Raw genomic sequence first — 25,547 nt, forward strand, 5'->3', positions numbered from 1 at the left:
TTGCAAAGATGATATTGTCGTTTTGTACCAAAAATAAACCTAATTATAACTAACAAAGAAGCTAGCGATAAGCAGGGCCGATCTCCACAGGGAGGCAAGATATCTGTTAAAGGGTCCGTCTATTTGGTCACAAATGGGGGGTTTGAATTTTAATTTCTAAACTAATAAAGGCTTAAAGGAAAGAGCAGTAAAGAAAGAGCAATAAAAGACAGAAAATGTAATAACGGTGATCAAATGAGAGAGAAGATGTCAGGGCTTCGGTTCACCATGCTAGTCTAGCGACTCAACTGTGAATAGCCTAGATAATCTATTGTGAGACGGATACATGAAAGGTCCTTCCGGTCCACTTTCTATCCTAGATTTCCACTAACTTAACTTCCGTTCTCGTCAGGGTAGTCTACTGTTCATAGTAGGTCTATTTAATCCAATCTTCCGATCCATGAGTAAATTTAGCCAGATTAAAGATAACTTAGAAGCGTGCACTCAACTAAGTCGGTATTATAATTAAATTGCCATGGGTACAGATTCTCATAAATAAATCATCTAGCCTATTCACTACATCGTCACTATCCTACCATGGATTCCCTAGTCCCAACATGAATGGATTTAGCTACTCATATTACTAATGTTGTCAATAATAATAATGATGAATAAACTAATTAGAGACATGATACGATAACAATGATTAAGCATAAAACAGATTAGGGCAGAAATTAATTAAGAGAAGAACAAGGAATTGAAGCAATAAATAACAAGATTAAGATTAATAAAGGAAGAAAGATTACAATCACAAGCGATCCGGCGTAAAGAACAAACCAAAATCCGAGCAAGAGATTGAAGAGCAAAGTTACAGTAGAATGTTTTAGGGAGAGATTAAGAGAAAAAGTGGCGTTCTTAAGATGAGTAAAACGTAATTAATAACCTAATTATGAATGCTTAAATAGAAAAACAAAAGGCTATCACGAAATAGGTCCAACACGGGTTAATTAGGCCCGTGTAATCACCAAAACCTCTCGATCGAGCAGTATTTAACCACTCGATCGAGGACTTCAAGAGATAATCCTCTCGATCGAGGACTAATTCCTCTCGATCGAGGAAACCCAATAAACAGCATTTCGATCGAGTACAATAAAGTGCTCGATCGAACTCTTCAGCACTCCAAACCACTCGATCGACCAAATAAACCATTCGATCAAGTGTTCTTCGTCCAAGTCAGCCTCGAAATCATCTTTGACCGCTTCGTTGACCATCCTTCACGCATCCCAATGCAGTACTCTCGCTCTAACATTCCCGTCTCCTCAACTCCGCTTCGTTGACCATCTTTGACCGCTTCGTTGACTATTCGATCACTCTCTCCACTTCAGCTTTAGCTGCAGTTTACTACCAACTCCATGGCTCCTCGTTTATATTGTCCTTCTTTGCGTCAGATGGTCAACAATTATATCCTTGACAATCGATTTCTCCAATAATATATAAAGATTTGATATGTAAAATCTGCCAAATATTTTCAGTAGAGAGTAACTGTATTTAGAGCTGTACTAGGAGAAATTTTTTGTGTCACAGCTTACCACCAAGGTTTATTGAGAACCTATAAATTGGATGGACGGATTAATTGTTTACATACCATATTATCTGTCCAGGTCCGAGTTGATGTTAAGGCGAGGAACCCCGGGAAAGTTCAGGCTTCACTCACAGAAACAAGAAGGGCTCTGACGGAGTTGTCTTTGGAGCCTCTAAGAGAGGAAATATATTATTAGGTTAGCCACCAACTAGATTTGCTATCAATGAGTATGTCTGTTTTGTAACACTTTATGTTTGTAGTCTCATCGTTTGCTAATTGTTGCAGAAAAGGGAATCCTTCTCACCCATGTCGCTTCTGAAAAGCTTGATGGGACTGATGGTGGGCTTCATGGTCATAGTTGTTTTCGTGATGCCCAAACTAATGGATAACTTTGGTACGTGTTCTGAACTCAGGATGACAAAAATCATTGTCTTTACATTATGAATTAAACTTGTCAGAAATACACAAGCTTTATAGAATATGAGACAGTCTTACATGTGAAGGCAACCCATAAAACTATAATCAGGGAATATACACTGGCTCATACAATTCTCACTGAATGATCTTACATGTTTACTTTTTCCATGGCAGAGCCCGAGGAAATGAGACTAGCTCAAGAGCAAATTAGGGGTCAGCGTGAGCTAACTTTTTAGGTGGGGCCCAAAGGTGCTAATCGGAACTGAGCTTTGACAATTTTTGGGCGGACAGATTTGAAAGACGCCTGAAGCCTGGGTGATGAACTGAACACTTGTATGCATTAGTTGTTGTGTCCAGTCAAAGAAACCGTTCTCAGTTTTCTACTTAAAATGGCAGTAGTGTGAGCTAACTTTTGACTATATGCTTTTTCTATAATTGGTTTCACTTTTTTTGATGTTTTTTTTTTTTGTACTTTCTTAGTTGTTGTTGTGGTGGTTGTTGCTGTGTTGTTGTTTTGTGGGCAAATTGGAGTTCAGTTTGTTAAAGCGTTACGCTTTTTGTGTACTCCCTTCATCCGGTCTACCTTTGAATCTTTGATTAAAATACCCCGAATAAAAAAGGTAAACAAATGAGTGATACATAGGGACTGCGTTTTAGGGTATAAAAATTGTGTCATGCGTGTTTGTTAGGGTTGGGTTTGTGAGGAAATGCTTGAATTGGATTTCACTTAATCATGGATGGATGTAGGAAAAATGTTGACTTTGTTTGGTGCTTAGTGGAAAAAAATGCTGGAATTAAGAAATATAGTATTAGTAGTAATAGTACTAGCTCCTGAGCATAATTAATAGGCAAGTGTGTTTTATGTAGCCATGATTCCTAAAATATTCACTTGTGTCGTTATTCTTGGACGTGCACAACTCGGATGGAAAGGGCACAACGCTTGTGGGTAGCTGGCAGGTGACTCTCATGAGTAAGATTGTCTCATGTAAGTTTTTGTATTATAGGACACAAGGTAAACCAGTCTAACGGCGGGACAGTCTATTGAAGTTTTAAGGTGAAAACTTGGTAGATTGCCTACTATTGAACGAGTGAACTTTTGAGGTTCTGGATTGAAAAATTCACCCTAAGATTTTGTAACCTTCCTATTTTAGTGTACTAGTTTTCTTGCCCGTGCGTTGCACGGATATTAAAATAATGTGTGATAAATTTCACAATAAAATGAAATATAGACATATAATACATCGCTCATATCTAAGATTTTATGTATGCTGCATGACCAGCAAATAATTCCCGTTAACATAATATTGACATAAGAATAAAAGAGTGTTTGATTAATAAAATACTTTTTTTTTGGGAAAATAAAACCAATATGAAATTTATATATATGATACTTGGACTGATAGTTTTTAGAATTTGTTCATTAATACTTGTTTGTTTTTCAATTGGTCAAGGAAAACAATAATATCTACTCTGTATAATCAACTCAATGATACAACAAATCTTCTTCTTTCGAATAACAACCATAATTTAACTATTGCTGGATCAAATTGTAATATGTAAAAATATTTAGAGGTAGTTAGAATGTTATATCTCCCGGTCAAACTATAGAAGTACGTTTGAATGTGATCCAAATTCCGACGCAATACTACATGGCTATGGCTGCTTTTGACCCCCCACTAGAGGTAGTTAGAATGTTATATCTCCCGGTCAAACTATAGAAGTACGTTTGAATGTGATCCAAATTCCGACGCAATACTACATGGCCAGTGCTGCTTTTGAACCCCCCACCCATCTTCTCATTTGAAACAAAATCTTTCACGCAGACCTCTATTTTTCTTCTCTATTCACACACATGATCTAAAACAATCTTATCCTTTGAAAGATCGATCCTTGTCTCCGAAACTTATCTCAAATTTATCCAAGCAAGTGAAAAACTAAACCCCTACTTCTAGAAAAAAAAAACCACCATCCAATGGAAACTAACCCTTGCTCTCGACAATGTTATTTTTTAGGAAAATAAAATCAATATGAAGTTTATATATATGATACTTGAGACTGAGAGTTTTTAGATTTTGTTCATTAATACCTGTTTGTTTTTCAATTGGTCAAGGAAAACAATAATATCTACTTTGCATAACCAACTCAATGATGCAACAAATCTCTTTCTTTAGAATAACAATCATAATTTAATCATTGTTGGGTCAAATGGTAGTTACGTAAAAATATTTATAGGTAGTTAAATGTTATATCTCCCGGTCAAACTATAGACGTACCTTTGAATGTGAACCAAATTCCAACGCAATACTACATGGTTGGGGCTGCTTATGACACCCCCTATAACAATAGTCTTGCCCCCCCCCCCCCATCTTCTCATTTGAAACAAAATCCTTCACGCAGACCCCTATTTTTCTTCCTTATTCACACACATGATCTTAAACAATTTCATCCCTTGAAAGATCGATCCTTGTCTTCAAAACTTCTCTCAAATTTATCCAACCAAGTGAAAAACTAAACCCCTACTTCTAGAAAATCCACAATCCAATGGAAACTAACCCTTGCTCTCGACAATATTGTTAGAATTAAAATTTTATTTTAATTTGGATTGATGGGGTCAAGATTAAGTTTATCAGTAGTTTCTTGTTATTATTCATGTTACCTATACGTTTTAATGCAAGCGATATTTTACTGATAAATAACCTTATTTATTATCACTATCCTCGTTAAACTCATCACCCTCCTCAAATCCACCCTCCCTCCACCCCACTAATTTAACCGCGAAATAAAACATCAGCCACTGTGATTAGTTCTTACTATTTGAAACAACCTCCATTCCACTACCACTATCACTACCTTTATGCCACGTTTTACATCTAAGAAGTCATAAATCACATTCACCTCCATGAAACATCAATCTTTACTCCAAATGATATGGATCCTCATCTTCCTTATCGAAGACAATTTATTTCTCCTTCAACAAAGAAAAGTTTAAGAAGCAATCTTCCCTCTTATCTCTCTCCCTTTTCCCTTCCTAGTCTTTTTCCCGTTCCCTCCCCTACCTCCATTCCAGATACTCAAACAAAGTGTTTAGGTACTATGTTTGTAAACTGAATAAGTTTGAATATTATATATATACACGAACTTTTCTATTTATTTCATTTTGCATAAATAAATCTTACTACCTCCATCTCATTTTTATTGTCCTTTTTTCTTCAAATTTTATTATCTCATAATTATTATCCTCTTTCTAGATATAGTAAGGAAAAACTTTAGTCAACCAACTCATCGCAATCAACCTCATTCCCACTTGAAACAACCTTTAGCCCACTACTTAATCCCTCCGGTTCACACATAAAACGGTCTAAAATGCAAAGCTTCCATCTCTCTCTTGAAAAATCCATCTAACTAACAGAAAACTAACCGCTACTTTCTGAACTTCATCATTTTTACATCCCGTGAAGATTAAGTTGAACACGACAAAAAAAATGCAGAATCTTAGGTTTTGTTTGATAATGACAAATTTAACATTTTTTTTTTAGCATTTTGAGAGTTTTTACACTATTTAAATAACAAATGTGCTATTTTGAGTGTTGATCATTGGCATATTGAAATAGTAGATTGTGGTGTAATTTCCTGTTTTACATTATGACCTTTAATTAGTATATTGTAAGAAAATAAAAATTGAGTTTTTTTTTATCTTTGAGGAAATTAAAGATCAAACTTTATCTTTATCATATTTATAATTAATATTCTTCACTTAAAATATATAAATTTAAGCAAGTTAGCTAAAAGTTATAAATAACAAATTGTACGAAGCAGTGTAATCATTTTTTTTATTAATATGAAATAAATGTCATAAACTTCATGAGAATATTAATGCGGCAGAGAACTATAGAAGAGTTGGCAAGTATGTGACCTCCTTTTAGGTTTAAATTTTTTCATTTATTTTTATATTTTTGCCTAAAGGTGGGTTAAAGCATCGTATTATGCATGACGAATATGTGTCACCCTTCCGCAATTCGTATTTCTCCCTAAATTATAGTGATGATGTGCTCAATTTACACAAAAATATATATATATATATAGCATCAACAATAATTTGTTTGCTCCATATAATTGAATAGTACCGTTTTTTTATGCATGTAAATTTGTCAGAAGAAAAGCTTGAGAGACATGGTCTTCACTATGTTAGGGAAAGACTACTATTACCCTTTTATGTGTTTTTCATTAATTTTTTTTAATGTTGATAGTTGCTTGAATTGAATCTTAACCTTATACATATTTTTATAATAAGTGTATCTACTAATTTTCCTTCAAGCCTCATTCAAATCTATTTTATTACTCGTGGTACCATTTTTACTTTAAATTGTAAAACAATCGTACAATAAAGTTTTTCAAAACATTTACTCATTTGTCATAATATGATATTTCAATTCGCAAATTAGCAGCAACTTTCTTTATCTTTTAATACTCCTTGAAAAATAGATATCAAACTTTGTACTTATCAATAATTTGTGAATATCTTATTTAAATTTTGATTAATTTACTTTTATATAATGACAAATGAATATAAATAATATGTAATAAATTATAAATAGAAGTTGAAGTTTATTGTGAGAGAAATAACTTTAAAATTAGTAGGAGAAATACATATGACATTTGAAAAATAAATTTCGTATTATGTATAATTAAATACGACATTAGCAATAACAAAAGACGTAAGGGCATATTTCAGCGTTCATTTTACTCTTTACATGAGTAAATTCCATGTAGTACGTATTATGCATGCACATTTGTCATAACCAAGTTCGACCTACGGCCTTTTAGCCTCATAATACCTCATTTTTTTAATCGAAAGTTGTTATAAAATTGGATATTATAAATATATCAAATGTTTTTTGCCTTCTAATTTAATAAAAAGTGAACAAATACTAAAGAATAATTTTTTAATATTAATAAATTGTAGATAATTAATTTATTTCCCGTTTCTAATAATAAAATTGTAAAATAATTAATTAATTCTCATTTCTAATAGGAAAATCATATTCCTAATTATAATAGGAATTTTTTAAATAATTATTATCTCCTAATTCTAATAGTATAATTAGGAAAAAAAAAAGACTTAATAAATTGATAATTTATTTCCTATTTCTAATAGAAAAATTATAAAATAATTAATTAATTCTCATTTCTAGTAGGAAAATTATATTCCTAATTATAATAGAAAAATTTTAAATAATTAATAATCTCCTAATACTAATGTTAATAGTATAATTAGAAAAAAAAAGCCTCCTTTAGTTATATATATTGATTTTCATCAAAGATTCGCTAAACTCACTTTAGTTTGTCCAATCAATATTTAATATCCTAATACACCCCTCACTCGAATGCCCTTTGGGCTTGATTAGTGCACAGGCTTCGCTCTGATACCATGTTGATAAGACCATCTCAACCAAAACCCTAAGGTGATGGTTGAGGTCCAATCAATACTTAATATCCTAATAGTTTTATTATTCATTTTTCATTTTATCACAGTCGTGAACTCATAATGTGCATAGTTCGATTCTATTTGGTTAATATATTCAGTTTCTTTAATTCCAGGCTAAGGATGTTGAAGACCTCATGGCGTAGAGGTCCTTGGTCGCCAAGCAGTTAGATGACTTCATACAGGATAACGCTCTACTCAGGTCATGTTTGCTTCCTCATATCTTGTGTCTCTAGCTGTGGTGTAGTCCTTTTTTCTGTAGGCTTGGCTGGGAGGTCAATTCAAGTTGAGTCGTTTGGGTTGGGTCAGTTTACGTTTACCCCAGGGTTTAATTTAGTGCAACATTTTCCTTTCTTTCGATTTAAAGAGCTTTTATCTTGTATTGAAGTAATGATAATGATAATATGTCAAAGAGAAGGGTATTATAAAAGAAATAGAAGTAAAAAGTAGTGAAATTGCATAGTAGTGCACCTCGGCGGCTGTCTGTAAGTCGCACACTTAAGCCTTTTAAGGCCAACCAAGGCGTCTTGTCCAATGCTTCACTTTTCCTTGGGAATTGGGATTAAGTGCACCCAATCGCGCTTTTTAATCTAACTCCAAGGGCAACCCAATTTCTTTCTTTCTAACTGAGTTTGGTTATGCAGCTCACTAATTGTGACTTAATTTGTAATCATGCAGGTCAGAGTCAGAAAAGTGATGGAAAATAAGGTGTACATGGAGAGTAAGGCCATATTGGTGAGTTGTTGCACTACTATAGTTTGTCACCATAGATCGATCGGTATTTATATTTTTTGGATTAAGTTTTAACTTACATTAGTTCCCAAATGCTCCCGTTTATAAAGGCAATTTGATAAGCATTTGCACTGTTTCGAACAATTTCCAATGATTTTGCAAATTCAACAGAAAACCCATTCAACGAATCACTTCATACATCAGCATTTGCACTGTTTCGAACAATTTCCGATGATTTTGCAAAATGATTAGAAAAACCTAGATGCTCAATTTTAGTAAAACCCAGTTACGGTTTTCAATTTCTTCACCTTCAACTCTTCAAGTGAGAAATGGTCTTAACGAATTACGCCGCCGAATTTTGATAAGTGATAAAAAAAAACCAGTCGCTGATTGTTGATGTCAATTTTGCCAATTTTCAATGTACACTAGTATGAAAGGGTGGAAAACTCAGGGGGATGGAGTGCGTACCAGCTGGAGTATTCCCTCTCGCCTATACTCGGGAATTGATATAGCGAAATTGGCCTTAGCATAGAACACTTACTACCTTAGCTCTGCCAGGCACTGGACACGGGTTAGCTTTGTAAATGTGTAAAGCCAGGTGTAGTCTGGTGTACCCCATCACCGCTACTGGACCACTCCAGTGCTTCGGGTACTACGGACCCTCTGCCATCCTCATTGCATCAAAGCCGTTTCAGTTCTTTGAATCAAACGTTGAATAAAATCGCACCTAGTACCCCTCTTGTGCAGTACGATGCTCCATCTCTGACAATTGTACATATACACGTCAAAGGGTGCAGTCCAACTTTTGAGATAAAAATGCTCTGATATTGTTTTTAGTCATATCCATATCCCATGTTTTAAGAGTATGGTAACTTGAAATCTTATAATGGTGTACACATTTTTGTCAGCCAGAGTGTCCATGTTCCAACACGACAGTTATGCCAATGCAGGTTTGAATTACAGTTATGGTGTTGGTCGTTGGGGGGCACAAAGGACAACACAATTACAAAATACGGGATTTGAACCTTCACCCTACCTATATAGGTTCTCAGTCTCAATTACTAGGGAAAAATGTCATTGGCATAGGGGCCATAGAAATGTGTAAAATGTTCCAGTGACGTCATTAGTGAATCTGGTTATGGCTCCTGTACGCCGGCAGTAAATTTACCGCATAACAAATGAGGTAAGGCCAGGGGATTGTGATAAAGGTAAAAGGGAGGGAGACAGTAGTGATTTCATTGTTAGCTGCTCCCATTAAGATTGATGTTGTTCCCTTATGCTAACCATTATCAGCAATTTCGTAATTTACCAGTATGTTAACCATGGCCTATTATTTAATTATTTCCTTTAAGATTGATGCTACGTCTAGGTGTCAGCCTTTTGTAAGAACAAGGGTAGTTATGAAGAACTGAAGATTGCCGATGAGTGGATAAAGGTACTGAAATAATGTCGTGTAGAAATTGACAGTTATACTCTCAATATTATAGGATGTGGGTGGCCAGAAAACGATAAGAGCTTACTGGAGAAACTACTCTGAGCAGACTGATGTTTTGATATGGGTAGTTGAACTTCAAAATTTGCTGAAAAAAGAGATACATATCTCTCACACGCTCTTCTTTCTTCTTCTATCTGCCACATTTTTGGTGTGACAAATTTGTGTCCGCTCATAATGTGATTATGTTGTAACTATTGTCTAGTTGATGGTACTCTTTAATTCTGCACAATTTCAAGGCATGTTGGACCTCTATGATCTGGGTGCTACTTTTATTTTTCGGAATAATGATTGAAATGCCACCCAGTAATTTAGATTGATGTCGCTCACTTTATTATAACTTCCTTAGATCTTAGATCAGGGCCCCCTTTAGTACCAATAAATATTATGAATAGTAACTCCGAATCCTTAACTACTAAAATGTGCAAACATCTCCTTTTGGGATCCTTATGAACAGTGAGCACTTAGCAACAGCCCACAACAGTAGTTTGCAACATCCAGGCCACTCATACCTCTTTCCACTTACCTCAAACTTAATCTCAAGCACATGGACTTGGAACAGTAGGCAACAGTTTTATGCAGCATCCTCAATATCGGTCCGTCTTATTATAGACGGACACTATCCGTCTATAGCTATAGACGGATAGTGTTTCTCTCACAAATTAAAGTGGGTAGTGCAAGTGGGGGTATCCATTTTCCACCCACTTGCACTACCCACTTTAATTTGTGAGAGGGACACTATCCGTCTATAGTTATAGACGGATAGTGCCCGTCTATAATAAGAATTTGTGCCTCAATATTCATTCCCAATTGTCTGCCAATACTTTACCCTCTCAATTGTTCACCTAATTCCCAACCGCCCTCTCAATTGTTCAACTGATTCTCTCTACAAGGATGGTCTTCCAGCAATTTAAACATCTTTAAATCGGTTTCTACTGGAGAATAATCCGGGCCTTAAATCGGTGTACCGGTGCTTTACTCGGTGTAGAAAAAGCAGCTGCCTACGAAATTCGCAGGTGAACTGTTCATTGATAAGTCCCTAACCTCTCTGATCTAATCTCGCTCTCTACAAGGATGATACTCCAACAATTTCGCGGCCTCAAATTGTGTCAACTTCGCGAATACACTGGTAGAAAACTCAATAAAGATGGTTCAATTGTCGCGGAAATTCACGGGTAAGGTTTTCAGTAATGATAAGCCGGATTTGTCGCTTATCTAACTGTTTTTATATTGTTTGGCTGAAAATTTTTCATTGGTTGTGCTTTTGGCGGTTTCTGTGTGTCCATGTCGTACCCAGATTTCGGAAATTCGCGGGTATTCGTGAAGTCATTATCAGTCGGATTAGTAGCTGATCTAACTGTTTTAATATTGTTTAGCTGAAAAATTGAGATTTTTTGTGCTTTTGGCGGTTTCTGTGTGTCCGTGTCGTTGCCATATAGCATTACTACTGATTGTGGCTATGTTTCTTTTCTAAAATATAGACTTGTTCTTGTTGAGCAAATAAAATAAATGGCCTACTGACTGTTTCGGTGAGAGGATGTGTAATAGTGTGCTTTTTCAGGGGTAGTTCATCTTTTCTTGCTCATTGGACTGTTTCATTGGTAGTTCACCTAGGGATGGCAGTCCCACCCTTACCCTGTGGATATCCATCCACCCGAAATTAAATGGGTGGGATATGGATGACGAGTTTTTTTCGAATTTAGGGTAGGATATGGATATGGGTGAATTTAGGGTGGGATATGGATTATCGTCTCTCACCCGCTTAATCACCCTGTGGATATCCGAAATTAATATTTATAATTAATTTTCTATTAAGTTAATAATTATTTAGGTCATTAATGATTTCCCTTCAAAAGTATTTTTTTTTTATCATAAATTTTACTTAATTTTAATATCATACTGTTATTTAAGAAAAGTAAAACTTGTGTTTATGTGGATATTGTTATTTTCACTAATCAAAGTAACTTACTTTTGGTAGTTTAATCAATAATATAATGCGTTGATGGTTTCTTTGTAGTTGGCGTGGCGTATTTGTATGGTCACTTGCTTTGTAAAGACATTTTGTTGTTGGATATATAATGGGTTGCTATTTGCTAAGACATATTGTTACTTGATTTATGTATGCCTTTTAATTTTATCGCCACAATTTTTTTACGATAAATTATCTTTAAATTTTATAAGCAGTGAAAATATCCAACGGGTACCCGCTCCACCCGCTTCACCCGATGGATATGGATATGGATGGATGAAAAAATATTAAATGGATGAGGGTGGGATATGGATGACCATAAATTAAATGGATATGGATATGGATATGGCTCCACCCCATCCATATCCCACCCATTGCCATCCCTAAGTTCACCCCTCAAAGCAAATCAGATACGAAGCAGTGCTTGGTTGTCGAGATGTGTTTCCTAGAATAGAATAACGCGCTGCTTACGAAACTCTCTCTGTTTTAGAGCTACCACTAGATAAGTGGTTGTGTTAATACTTGGGTTATCACTAATATCTCAAGTAATTTCCACGTACCTGTTTGTATCCTACAACTATAACCATTTGTCTTCTAAGCTTTGTACTAATGCTGTTGATCTTGCTTTTCAGTCTAGCGATCTCCCATACAATGATTGAAACAGCATAACGGTCCGTGAACTTCAGTATGGAATTTAACAATCAGTCCCACACATCAGGTAACTGGTTTACTAATTTTTAAAATGTTGGATGGTACTCCTAGGCTATTCTGTGGTTGCTCACATGAGCCGACTCACAATTAGTTGTTTTCCAGTGTGATGGAACAAAGTGAAATGATTGATTATTAAGCATCTTCTGTGAGGAGTCTTCCATGAGGAATTTGTGATACCGTGAACCTAAATATGAGGTTAGCCTTCAAATTGCTCGCACTCTTAAATTATGCATGGCCATTTAATAAGTTCTATAGTTGGGTCATTGTAATTATACGTTTATGATGTTTGGCCTTATTGTTACTGATACCATTTTTAAATACAGTAGCACAGTCTCACCTTGTCTTGCGATTCTATTGCCTGAATAGGAATTAGGTAGACATGGATCTCCTTAATAAGGGTGTTATTACGTATGCACATTTTGGCAATGTCAGATTAGGATATATATAACTAAACGCTTACTAATGAATTTTGCGATACGTGCTCATCAAAACAAATTGTAGCTACAATATGACGAACGCCATACTTATTGGTTGTTACCCGCAATCCCACATTCTGGGTATAATTTGTGCCCAGGAATGAACTTAACTTTATTGCCATATAATTCCTGTTATATGCTACAAGATTTCAAATCAGAATGAACTTAGGTCAAATTTTGCTTGTGGGGTTCATTAAAGTTTGCAACGTATACTAAATATTGTGGAGTTATGGAATGGGATTTATTTCAAATTATTATGGCGCTCCAGGACCTGGGTCTATTACTTTTGCGTCTTATTTAACAGAAGTACAATCAGAAATACATCAAATTTTGTTTCAGGCCATTCAGCTAAGGCCTTCAGCAATGGATTGGGAATTCCAATTAAATATGGAACTTTGCCGTGAGTGATAGGAACTGGTATAATGAGTCCAATTGTGCCTGCTCACTATGCCACTGCAATGGCACAACCTGTCCAATCTTACGGTGAGCAGGGAACGCCCAGGTATATTGAAAAGTCTTCCTACAACAATTAGTAAAAAAATGTGGCAACACCTTCTTATATTATTGTTCTACAATTCTTAGGATAACCGTACACGATTTTTTTTAAAAACAAAATAAACATGTTACTTGTTTTGGCGAGGTGCCTTCTATCCAAAGCTTAAAGCATAAGAAGGTGAAAATATAAGTGAAAACTTAACAGCAAAATTATTATCCTTAACTACTAAAATGCATGAAGTTCTCCTTTGGATCTCTTATGAACAGTGCCGCGCTTAGGAATAGTAATGAAGAGTAAATTGTGAAATCTGAGCCACTCATTCACTTGGTTCCTCAACTTGCATCTAAGCCACTCATTCCCTTTGTTCCTCAACCGACTTTTGTTTTTCTCAGTTTCCTCCATTTGTTCATCTCATTTCCTCCTCCCTCCATGGCTCCTCCATCTCTTCATCTCTTCATCTCTTCAAAGCGACCTGTTCCCACACCCTCCTATCCTCTCACTTGACCCAATATCAGTGTTAACTGTTCTCCGTTTCTATCTTTATGGGGATTAACTGGTGGGTTTATAAGAAGAATTCATTGTCTGAGCTTTTCCTCATTGTCATTCTACTTTCCCAAATTTTGTTTATTTGTGTATTTAAGTACTCCATGTTTGCAATTTTTGTTGAAGACCATGCCATAGCCAAACACATTGAGCTCGGAGGTATGCAATTGCTTCCAATGTTGCCCAAATTTTCAAGCTTTTTTTTCTTTTTGGGTTACCCAATTAAGCCCGGAGGTATGCAATTGCTTGGTCCTAAATTCTTCTACACCTTCATTTAGTTTTGCTTTTTTGGGTGCTGTGCTTGATTCAATATCCAACATGTTTTTGTATTACAGTTCCCTTCAATGTCTTCCATGAGTAGGGCTGTGACTAATATTGGCGCTCCATGAGGTGCATTGCATTCTTATATGTATGTCAGAGTGGTGCTAGATATTGATGATTCTTAGGTTTATGCAAAGCTAGGATTGTATTTAGGTAAAATGGTTATTATGACCCTTGAACAGAGTCAACAGACAGTCGCTTTTAACAATTCTTCATTTTATCCACGTTCTTGTTCTTTCTATCTGTTTGTATGTGTGCGCATTCGTGCGTGTCTTTAAGTTTTAATCAAGAGGAGAACGCTAGAAAAGTTAGTGAATTTGTGATAGTAGCGATCAATGAGTCAAGAGAAAGGGTGCACTGAGCTTACCAGGATACTTCAATGGCTTGATATCATTTCATTTGTCAGTGTCATTAATTCGTTTTGTTCTACTACCAAGTTACCTCACTAAAATCAGTCACTTGTAGTTACTAGGAAATAAATCATTTTTCCAGTACCAGCATCCCCCTTAAACTAAAAGAATAAGAGATTCTCAAGTTTTCCCGCCTAAATGAGTTGCTCTATATTGGGCTTTGGGCTTCATTATATCTTATCTTTGACTAGGCCATATTGATTTATTTCATACAATAAATAATTTTATGACATTTAAAAAGGAGACAATATTTTTTCAACTTGCATTCCCCTTTATTTATTTACTACTAAGAAAATAAAAAATTTCAATAGTTTTCCCTCCAAAAAGAAGTTGGCTAAATAAGGAAACAAAACTCTATTTTTATTAAATTATTATCTTTTAGTTAAGATATAATCTTTAATCATTATAAATTTTTTTAATTAAAGTATAATCTTTTAATTTTAAAAATAAAACAAAACTGGTATAAATCTAAAATTCGTATATGAAAAACCGAAAAATTTGATATTATTAGTTTCGCATAATTTTTTTTACCAATACGAGTATTTAGTTCGTATAAAAAATTATGAACTTATATTATTAATTTCTTGACAAAAAAAATAACAATTATTTGAAATAATTTATAAATTGAAATCATTAGTTTTGTGATGAAAAATTTCATTAAAATATACATTTCATGAATTTACTTAATTCTTTTAATTAAATTTCCATTTCAATTTTTTATCCTCATATTAAAATATGAAAAATTAATAATACGTCAATTTTAAATCTTAAATAATACATTATAAAGTAAGTAAAAGATCTATGAATACCGCGCATGTATGCGCGGGATCCATACTAGTTACTAATTAAGGATTTTTATATAGGACTAAACCAGAATAGTGAATTTGTAGTTTATTAGTATCAAAAAAATTATTGGATGTATTATAAGCTACCTTTTCTATGGACTGAAAGTGTTGTGATGCACATTGCACAATCCTTGACTTTACCTCGAGACTAACATGTTCCACTGCAACTGGGTATATTTAATTTCAGGATAAAGAAATTAGCTGAAATGGAGGCTTTGGGGCTTTCACGACTAAAACTCATTGTACTCGATATGCACACTGATGTTAAAGGCTACTCGTTGTTTACCCTTCCTCAAGTCAGGTTTGGCTGTCCATCATATTTTCACTTCACTACATGATTTACCGAGTGTTCGACAAAATGCGCAAGAGAAATCCCAGCAAACACCAAAAAGAAAGCTTGTGAGCTAAACATTACAGGTACTGTCAGATGGTACATTGCTTTTCCCTATTATGAATTTCCATTGTCCGATTTATCGCGTTTCAAACACGCCTTTTTTAAGTTCAGACAAAGTGGAGCAAATCGTTGATCCCAAATGTAGCGGCGACTTTCCTCCAAAAGCCGGGGCAAAAGGTGGTAGCTTTAATATGGTTGAGCCTTCAATATGAGCCAGATTTCAGGCCAAACATGACAATTATGTTCAAGGGTCTAGAGTCACTGATTGCAGAAAGTTCTTATGCCTCTATTTTTCGTACTTACTACAAGGCTGGTCAACTCCTGTGAAGAAACTGTATACGAGTAATGCACAGGATTCAGATGCTGATTTTGCAGCTCAGGTATATTTTTAGACGTGAAGAAAAGAATCGATTTGATTTTCCCATTGCATCAAACTGTCTTTACAGCCTTTTTCCACTGGTTTGTTGCAGATGTCAATAGTTTCGTTTCTACAGGATGATAACCTTATGGAGCTATTGGGATACTGTTTGGAAGAAAATAACATAATTCTCATTTATGAGTTCGCAACAATAGGTTCTTTGCATGATGTGTTATATGATAGTTTCAGTTTCTCAGACAAAATTACAAGTCATTTGACTTAGTCGACCTAAAATCATCTAAAGAGACATTTTTCCCGAGCATTTATGTGTTCACTAAAGTCTTCAATTTTCCTGAACAGGGAGGAAACAAGTTTACGGCGCAGAGCCAGGACCAGATCTTACGTGGAATCAGAGAGTTAGAATTGCGTATGGTGCAGCGAAAGGTCTTAAGTATCTCCGCGAGACAGTTGACCCACTCACCCACCTATTGTTCACGGCGGTGTTAGATCAAGCAATGTCCTCGTGTTCGACAGTTTAATACCAGGCAGTTACTACTCTAAATTGCAGACTTCAATTTGACAGATGCATTTTTAGACATCACACAAGAGCTTGGGTATGTCCTCCTCCATATCATCATTTCTGAAACAAACAATCTTCTGCAGAACATTCTGATGTGTAATTAGATTCAGACAAGGGCTTGTTTCACAAACGATGACTGGTGAGGGGAGATGAGGGGGAGCGCGAAAGAAAGGGGGACGAAAAAAAGGGTTTGAGTAATTGAGGTCTTACATTATCAGGCGTATATATAGTAGGCTTATCTGAAATTTTAATCTCTCTATGTTATCCATTTGTTTTCAGTCGCCCGTTCTATCACACCCTCACCCATGACAGTTTTTCCCCACCCTTGGAAACCCTTGTGCCGCTATGCACGATTATCTAACCAATGATAGCATCGTCTTAAACAAATCCTACTCGAATTGTATGTTTTCTTTACTAATTTTAATCATTTTCACCGTCTCCCTCACTTGTGTACACCAGCGATAACTTGCTAGAGAAAAGGACTCGGAAGATTTAAAAACCCGGAAGTTTGATTTTACATCTAGAAGAAAGATGAGAAGTTCATATGATTTATTTTCATTTGTAAATTGTAAATTGAATAACTTTTTGGTTTTCACTTTTCGGGTAGCGAAAATGGCAGGGTTGTGTGTTCAAGATGACCCTGACCTGAGGCCTGGCATATCAACTGTTTCCGAGGCTCTGGAATCGTGATCTATATGACCGATGATTTGTGATACGAGAAGATTATTACTACTACAGTTGCTAATCTTTAGGTTCAGGATTTATCATTTTAACCTGTTAATGTAGAGTAGTTCAGTTATGAGGTACATGACTTAGATATTTACGTCAGTCGATGAAGACAACATTGGCGACTGACGAGGATGCTGATTTTAATCTACCGTATCTATATTACTCCGGTTTTTATTTGGCTTCATTAGCTTGTACTATTGTATTTTTCTATCCTCCTTTTTAAGATATCTTTTGCGTGGTTTTTATTATTGCATTTACCATTTATGTACATTACACACCTTGACCATTTCTGTCCGTCTTGCTTCAAACCGCAAGATATGTCTGAAATAATAAGACTTCTCACAAGTGGAAATCACATGGGTGGTGGGACACCCCATGTGCTTTCCCACTCACTTCCTAAATGAGTATTTTGTGAGAGGAAACGGTCCGTCTTATTATTTCAGACGAATCTTGCGGACTGAAATAAGAATTTGTGTGACCATTTTGTTTGTTAAAAGTTAAAACCCAACCCATTTCATCCGTTCAGAACACATCTTCCTACCAAGATCTGGAATATTCGAAAATTGTTGTTATGCAGTCTGCCAGTCTCTCTCCGAGAGCGAACATAGTCATTGTTGTTGGAAGTACATAAAGTCTTTGGTATGAATACGTAGAGGGAGGCTGGGAGGGGGAGGAGAAAGCTAAAGAGATGACAGATTTTATTGATCGTAACAATCCTTCCATGTACTATTGATCGTAATTGACTGTTCAGATAATTTTGTGTTGTATTCTTGTATGTTACAGGAATTTGCACTTATGAGTCAAAATTGTGCATGCTTCTTCAGGGAGGAAATAAGTTTTCAGTCCTTTTATCTTTTGGGATATATACCTGATTCAGTGTAGTGGTGCTGTGGCTTGGTTCGGCTCATTGGTGTTAAATCACCCACACTAAAATTCGTTGCATTCATATCCTGCTAATCTCGCTTTCAAGAATGCTCTGGTAATGTCTCTAGATAATATTTCGAACCGGCTTCCGTGGACAGTTAAGACGAAATGTGATCAAGTTGGAATGAGCTAACCTTCAAATCGACAATTGAGGTTGTTCATTAGTGATGTTATTAGGGTATTAGGCGATATTCGGACCCGGATTCAATGATGCATGGACTATCTACGATCCCAAATTCCCAATAAACAGTTGAGGGGTTTATCATCAACATAAACAGAGATAATCATCTCCATGCTTTGCTTGTACTTTCGTTTACCTTCTACGTTCTTATGTGAGTTATGTCTATATAAGTAGTACTTCCAGAAATTGTTTTGAGGAAGTAATGTTAACTTCTTCGAGAATTTTCTTTGTCGTTGATTAACTTCACCTCAAGTTGATCGATGTTGTACGTGGCCAGGCGCGTCCAGGCGATTATTTTAGCCGCTGGTTGAAGAAAAATGCATGTTCATTTCTAATTCATTTTTTTCTGTAAAGAGAAATAGAGGGCTCAACAACAATTCTAATGAGTGAAAATTATAACTAGTAATTGTAAGATAGTAAGAGGGAGATTATGACTAAATGAATTGATTAACATTCATAAAAAGAAAAAAAAAAATATATATACCGGATGTATTACCTCCCATTTTTTTGTTTTTGAGCTTATTACCTCAATTTTTTTTTTTTTTGAGTATGTGTATTTTTTTTTTTTGAACTTATTAAAGTTTATAAGTTATATTTTATTTTATTTTTCCGTCAAAACTCAAATTTAACTAAATTTATATGTAATATTTGAGTTTTATTGTAATTTTTTAGAGTTTAATGTTTAAGTGAATAAACTCATAAACTTTTTATAGTAAAACTCATAATTTTTAAAACAAAACTCAAAAACTTTATTATAATAATGCTCATAAACTATAGAACTGGTGTTAATATATCAGATGTATAATTCACATACTTGATACTCCACATACTGTGATAAAAACGGTTACAATTTATAGTAGTGAACTAGTGATACCTTGAAGAACAAACCACGGGTCTTACATTTCTTAACTATAATTGTTGATAATACCACGGTAGATTGTCGGTAGATGAGCCGAGTTAATTGTTTTCGACGCTTTTACTGAATGTAGTGCCTTGCGTGTCGAGATCGTGCCATTGGACAAGACACCTAGAACACTAAGAAGACTAATTGTGCACAAGAGTCGAAACCGTTCGGCAGACACACTAAATGGACATCTTTTAATTGTTGTACCAATTGATCTCCTTGTGACGGGTTACCATTTGTGGCGGATATTTTGTGAGATAAAATGGTAATAAAATGGGTTAGAGGAGAAAGGGGACCACATAAACAGTGTTGCAGAGAGAGAAAAAGTGGGCTTTGTGAGGTAAAATGGTATCCGTCACTCAAGAGTGACGGATATGTGCCGTCACAAACAAGAATTTGTGTTGTTGTACATTCGTCTTGAAAAATTAGAATTATACTTTAACTCATTCTATTCTAGTCAATAGTTTACATTTGTTTTAAGGAAAAGCAATCAAAACAACAAAGATATATTTCTACCCACAAAATCTCATTGAAGACGGCACGTATCCGTCACTTTGGAGTGACGGATACCATTTCCTCTCACAAATGACCCAAATAGAGGAGAGAGGGAAGCACATGGGGGAGCTCCCACCTTGTCCCCCCTATCCGTTTTGTGAGTGACATTACCCGTCACTTGCTCCGACCCGTCTTCAGCAAGACTAACTGATTTCTACCGTTGTGATCAAAACTACAAATGAATTTATTAGCATTTGTTTTACATTTTCAATTCGTAATTGAAAATGTTAACATGTGACAAAAAGCTCGTTTGAGCTTGAGCCCATTCAAGTCTATAATGACATGAATTGGCCTATCAAACAAGCTCAAAGTGAAGGTCCGACCCAACGCACATGAATGGGCTGTTTTTCTACCGTTGTGATAAACATGCTGTCCTCTAGGTATGCAATATTACTCTGCCAAGGTGGTAATCTGGTCACTCGAGGTGTTACAAGTCAAGTTAAGGCGTTTTGGGTTATGTCGGATTCAAGTTTGATCGGGTTAGGTTTTTATTTTGTTCGAGTTGGGTTTACGTTGAGTCACTTATGATTGGGGTTAATCGAGTCAATAACTACAACATGTCGGTATGCTTGATGAGGTTGAGTTTGGTTTGGGTTCAGGTCAATCATGGGTCGAGTCATTTGTATTGTTGGGTGCAGTTTATAAGTTCAACAACAAGAATCAGGAATAATGACAATAAAAATTTATGTTTTTCAATAAATAAATAAATAAAACAAAAAATGTTATCCCTTCTTTTTCTACCTCTTCTTCAATTTTTACACTAACGATTTCTTTTATATTTTCCGATTTTTTGTAAAGTACTTTAAAAATATTGTTTATACCATGACACTTTTTGTTATTTTTTTTCAAAAGTATCTAATTTTTAAGTAAATAAAACGCTTTTCTTGAAACCGCCCGATTCGACAATAAAAACTAACATTATATTGAATTTCAAATTTGACATGAAAATCAAATATTTGAAATGTTTAAAAATTAAAGTTAGCGCCAAGACGAATTTTCACTTTCCAACATGATTTCAAGACATATATACAATTTTCGACTTTGTGCCAATGCTCGAAATTCAATTCTCTACCTTGGCAGTTGACGCCAACTTTGGAAATTTAAATTCGGTATGTCGAAACTCAAAATATGTCTTATCATGATAACTAAAAGTGAACATTATATGTTTTGTTATTGAAAATTTAAATGGGAAAATGCACATGGTGCCCTTGAGGTTTGTCATTTTGCACGATATACCCAAAATTTTGATCCGGAAAACTTTAAGAGGTCATAACTCGTGCTTAAGAGATTGGAATGTGACGGGTTTTTTTTTCAAATCGATCGTCTTTTCGAGAACTACGATTTGGAAAAAAAAATTGTCGCATTTGGATCCCGTGGCTAGGAGTTTTTGTATGCCAAAGTTTTTTTGACCGAACAAACTTTGAGTAACCATATCTCTTGGTAATGAATTCCAAACTCGAATTTTTTTTTTTTTCAAATCGTAGTTCTCGAAAAGACGATCGATTTGAAAAAAAACCCGTCACATTTCGATCTCTTAAACACGAGTTATGACCTTTTAAAGTTTTCCGGATCAAAATTTTGGGTATATCGTGCAAAATGGCAAACTCAAGGGCACCATGTGCATTTTCCCTATTTTAAATTTTATATTTTCAAATTAACATTTTAATGTGTTTGGAGTATGGTTATTTATTTAAATAAACAAATAGTCAACAAAAATATATGTTGTTCGTCACCTATTAACAATTTACATCTCACCTGTAAATTTATGAAACTATTTCAAACTCGTATGCTTCACACAAGCTTCCATGACTATTTATTAACAATACTCGATACTAAGTACCACATTTCATTCACTTCCCGTCTCATTGTAACGTTGTTAATCAACCAATAACATGTTATAATGTCGTTTGTTGAACCCGAATCGTGTTTCAACGTCTGTAGTACATTGTAAAAGTGTTGCATCATCTTTTTAAATTTTATTCAAATTGTCACGTCATCAAATGTACGCCACCGTCTTGATCTGCATGTCACCACCTCGATCTGTGCACCAGGAATACTATACATAATTTACTACCAGTAACATCTCTAAATTTTTTTATTATGAGATTACATTTTGTCTTGTAAAAAAAATAACAAATATTTTTTTTATCAAATTTATATACCAAAAAAAATTACAAGCAAATTTTAGTTTATTTTAAAATTTTGTCTGACTATGGGTTGGGTGGAATGAAAATGGGTTCAAGATCAAGTTACAGGTCAGTTCAGTTTGGTTCGGGTCGGGTTGGGTGAAATCGCGCTTGTGGCGATTCGGGATTCAGGTCGAGTCACAAGTTGGTTGGTTCTTTTCATTTCGGGTTCTATTAGTTTATCGGTTAACCTTCGGATATGTTCAGACCTATTTAAGTTCATCAAATTTCCGCGTTTTATCAAGTCGGTTCTCGGATAAGTCAGGTCGATTCTTTGAGTTGGGTCTAATTTTTCCAGCTCTAGTTGCAACTTGCGAGTAAGTCTCTAAACCGCAGCCCAAATCAGAATACAAAGCCCAACTGAAAAGATCCCTACGGAAATGTCCAAAACATTTTTCAGTATTAAACCAAGCTGAACTTGTTGCCTTGGAGGGCAAGGCTAAAACTGAAACAGTAAAGAGACAGCTGCCTTGCATTTATTTGTTGTGCAGAAAGCTAGATAGAGAGAGAGAGAGAGAAAGCTTGCAGAAAGTACAACAATGGTGAAGTACGAACTCACGATCACAGCTGAAATGGAAAACGTCTCAACTCTTCAACTTATGGGCGGCCTGCAGGACCCTAACTTCCGCTACTTCTTCAAGGTGATCTCTTTTTTCCTACATTCTCTACTTTTTTTCGGAATTCTCTGTTTTTTTTTTTTTTTTTTTTTTTTTTTGTTCTGGAATTCTCTTCATTATCGTAAATTCTTTTGTTTCGTTTGTTCCTCCATTTTTCCGAAATTCTCTTAGGTTTTTTTGTTCTGTTTATCCTTCGTCATGAATATTTCGCTGCACTTGTTTCCAAATTCTCCTCTTCATCGTACATTATTGTGTTTCATCTATGAAATCTTGGCGGAAATTGTGAAAGTTGTGATTTTTGTTGTTGTTGTTGTTGTTGTTGTTGTTGTTGTTGTTGTTGTTGTTGTTGTTGTTGTTGTTGTTTCAGAGTCATAGTGATTTTATGTGTGTTTGTGCGCAGATGGAATGTGAGAGCTGCGGATCAGTGACGGAGAAGGAAAGCTGGGTGTGCTTGAACAAGCAAGTTCTCGTTCCTAAAATCCAGCGCCATGTTCATCTTCATCAGAAGGTTTATTTCTCTGTCTATAAATTGTTTTCTTCTTCTTCTTCTCGTTACATTCTGTTTTTATCGCTAATTTTTAAATGATTACCAGGTTATTATGTATATTTCTCAAGCAGTTCATAGATCTACTGCATCTTCTTTGTATTATTGCTTTCAATAATCGTTTTCTTAGGGTTTTCATATTAATTGCGTCTATGTTGGTTATTATTCTGTTATTCATTGTGAATATAATATTCATACAATCATACTCTGCTCGTATTGTGTTTGATGTTGATCTACCATGCAGTTAGGTTGTTTTTTGTGTGGTAATATACAGTTTAGGTGATTTTTGTGATGTTTTGTTGCAGTCGCTTGTAACTTGTAATGTTTACCTGAACCATAAATTATGTTCTCGTCTTTTGAAATGTTGAAATTATGTGGTGCTATAACATACGCCGTAATATTCATGTTTCAAATGTTTACTTGTCAACAGCCTTTGTAATTTTTGAGTTTGTTGTGGACTGTGTTATTGTTTCAGATGAAATTTATGCTCTTGCGTTTGTGTTTAGGTGTCGGTGGTTGATGTTAGACCTGGTTTTCGTGTCATTTTGCAGAGTATTTCTCCTTATTTGAATTGATTGTTGTTTGCTGAGTTGTGGCAAACCAATTGTCTTTCTAATTTATTCCTGTAAAAAATTCCCTGATATTTTGAATGCAGGCTGTTTATACCTGTGTTGATGTTTATGACTGAAAATTTTGTGTAAACCTGATTGAATGGTACAAAATATTACTATGTGTTTTCTTTGTCCGCTGTAATCTTTGTGAGTTGTGCTGAAATTATTATAGTTCTATTAATCCCCGAATCTCCTAGTTGCTGTAATAATTGAGCTGCATTTTATTTGCCTATCTCGCATCATGTAGCCATATAGGAAGATCTGTCTTGTTCAATTGTGAAGATAATCATCAGATTGCAAACTTTTCATCTTCTCATTGGTGGCAGCTTCGTTTTGAGTAGTGATGCTAGTGGTGATGTGCTTTTCAATGTAAAACACTAGTTAACTAGAAGGGTATTGAAGTCCCTGAACATATTAGATGCAATTTTCTATGAAATAGTGCTTTCTTATTGGGGCTCTGTATGTACATAGTGTTGACAACATCGCAACCTTCATTCTTCTCTCTTGTTTTGGGTTTCAGTGCAGGGACTGTGAGAGGGAGGGTATAATAAGAATGGTACCAATACCACTACAGAAAGATCCTGAGTGGCGATGCTGGGATGAAGCAACTCCCTATACTGATTATCACTATCGAAGAGGGTTGCCTGTTCCTTTGATGAAGTTTGAATGTGAAGGTCTGGTGCCATTTGATTTCATCCTTAAGGGTCCTCATTGGAGAGTAGAATCAGTAAGTCAACTCTTTACACTTTTTATGTGCTTTTTGTTTTGTCATTGGAGTACATCATTTAGTTATCTCAGTCCTATAATAAATATTTATTATTTGATGCTGTAGGCAGTAAGTATAATATGCAGTCCAATCAAACACCTTTAACTTCCCCTTTGATCACTGTAATTCCTTGTTTAATTTCCATTTATACAAGGTTACATGCTTGCTAACACCAGAATATGTTCTTTTTATTATCAAAAAAGACTTTAAAGAAAAACCTGTAGTCCTCTTTGGATCAACTCCATTTTTCATTTTGAAAGATTTCAATCAATTGACCAGACTTACACTTTGGGTAATCCCCATATAACCCACAAAACCACTCTCATTTGAGCATGATTCCCAATATTGAAGTAATTGTTATACTTGACCTAATCGTATTTTCATGCCTATTGGTTTATAACTTGTGCAGAAATCTGGGATTGTTTTTGAGAATATTGACCTGTCAGAGGGAGATTGGGCTGAGTGGGATGAGAAGATGAATGCGCCTGTGGCAATTACAAACTTCAAATGGAATCCAGATGTGGTGAAGGGATGGGTGTGGTACAGAACTCGCTACTGGAAGTGATCGACAACAACACTACTAATCAAGTGAAGTGAAATAAGCAGCCCATGAAATGAAAAGAAGTAACATCAGCTCAAACTTCGTCACTTTAATGTGTTTAACAATTGTGTCCTATGACCTGTGTTATTGGTGTTATTTGCTGTCGACTTTTATCAGCTATGAAAGTGGTGCTTTAAGACTC

The 25,547-nt window shown here is 35.2% G+C and overlaps 1 protein-coding gene and 1 long non-coding RNA gene across 22 annotated transcripts; both read left to right on the forward strand.

Moving 5' to 3' along the window:
* The first annotated feature begins 1,323 nt into the window (after positions 1-1,323).
* Positions 1,324-18,983, forward strand: LOC141612244 (uncharacterized). Of its 21 annotated transcripts, none has more exons than XR_012529049.1 (14): positions 1,333-1,757; positions 1,847-1,955; positions 2,153-2,963; positions 7,577-7,662; positions 8,139-8,195; positions 10,758-10,859; positions 12,286-12,371; positions 12,467-12,559; positions 13,180-13,342; positions 14,006-14,113; positions 14,215-14,288; positions 15,643-15,872; positions 15,961-16,229; positions 16,320-17,677. It is a non-coding gene; the product is annotated as an uncharacterized LOC141612244 (long non-coding RNA). The 21 variants fall into 21 exon arrangements; XR_012529047.1 differs by having other exon boundaries at positions 1,334-1,757; positions 14,215-14,269; XR_012529044.1 differs by having other exon boundaries at positions 1,324-1,757; positions 14,215-15,872.
* Positions 18,984-22,691: 3,708 nt separating this feature from the next.
* Positions 22,692-25,547, forward strand: LOC141612246 (uncharacterized). Its single transcript, XM_074430978.1, has 4 exons — positions 22,692-22,907; positions 23,284-23,391; positions 24,559-24,765; positions 25,214-25,547. The coding sequence occupies exons 1-4, from the start codon at positions 22,806-22,808 to the stop codon at positions 25,367-25,369; spliced, it is 573 nt and encodes a 190-aa protein (XP_074287079.1). The 5' UTR covers positions 22,692-22,805; the 3' UTR covers positions 25,370-25,547.

Source organism: Silene latifolia, chromosome 11 (assembly GCF_048544455.1).
Source record: "Silene latifolia isolate original U9 population chromosome 11, ASM4854445v1, whole genome shotgun sequence".
NCBI lineage: Eukaryota > Viridiplantae > Streptophyta > Magnoliopsida > Caryophyllales > Caryophyllaceae > Silene > Silene latifolia.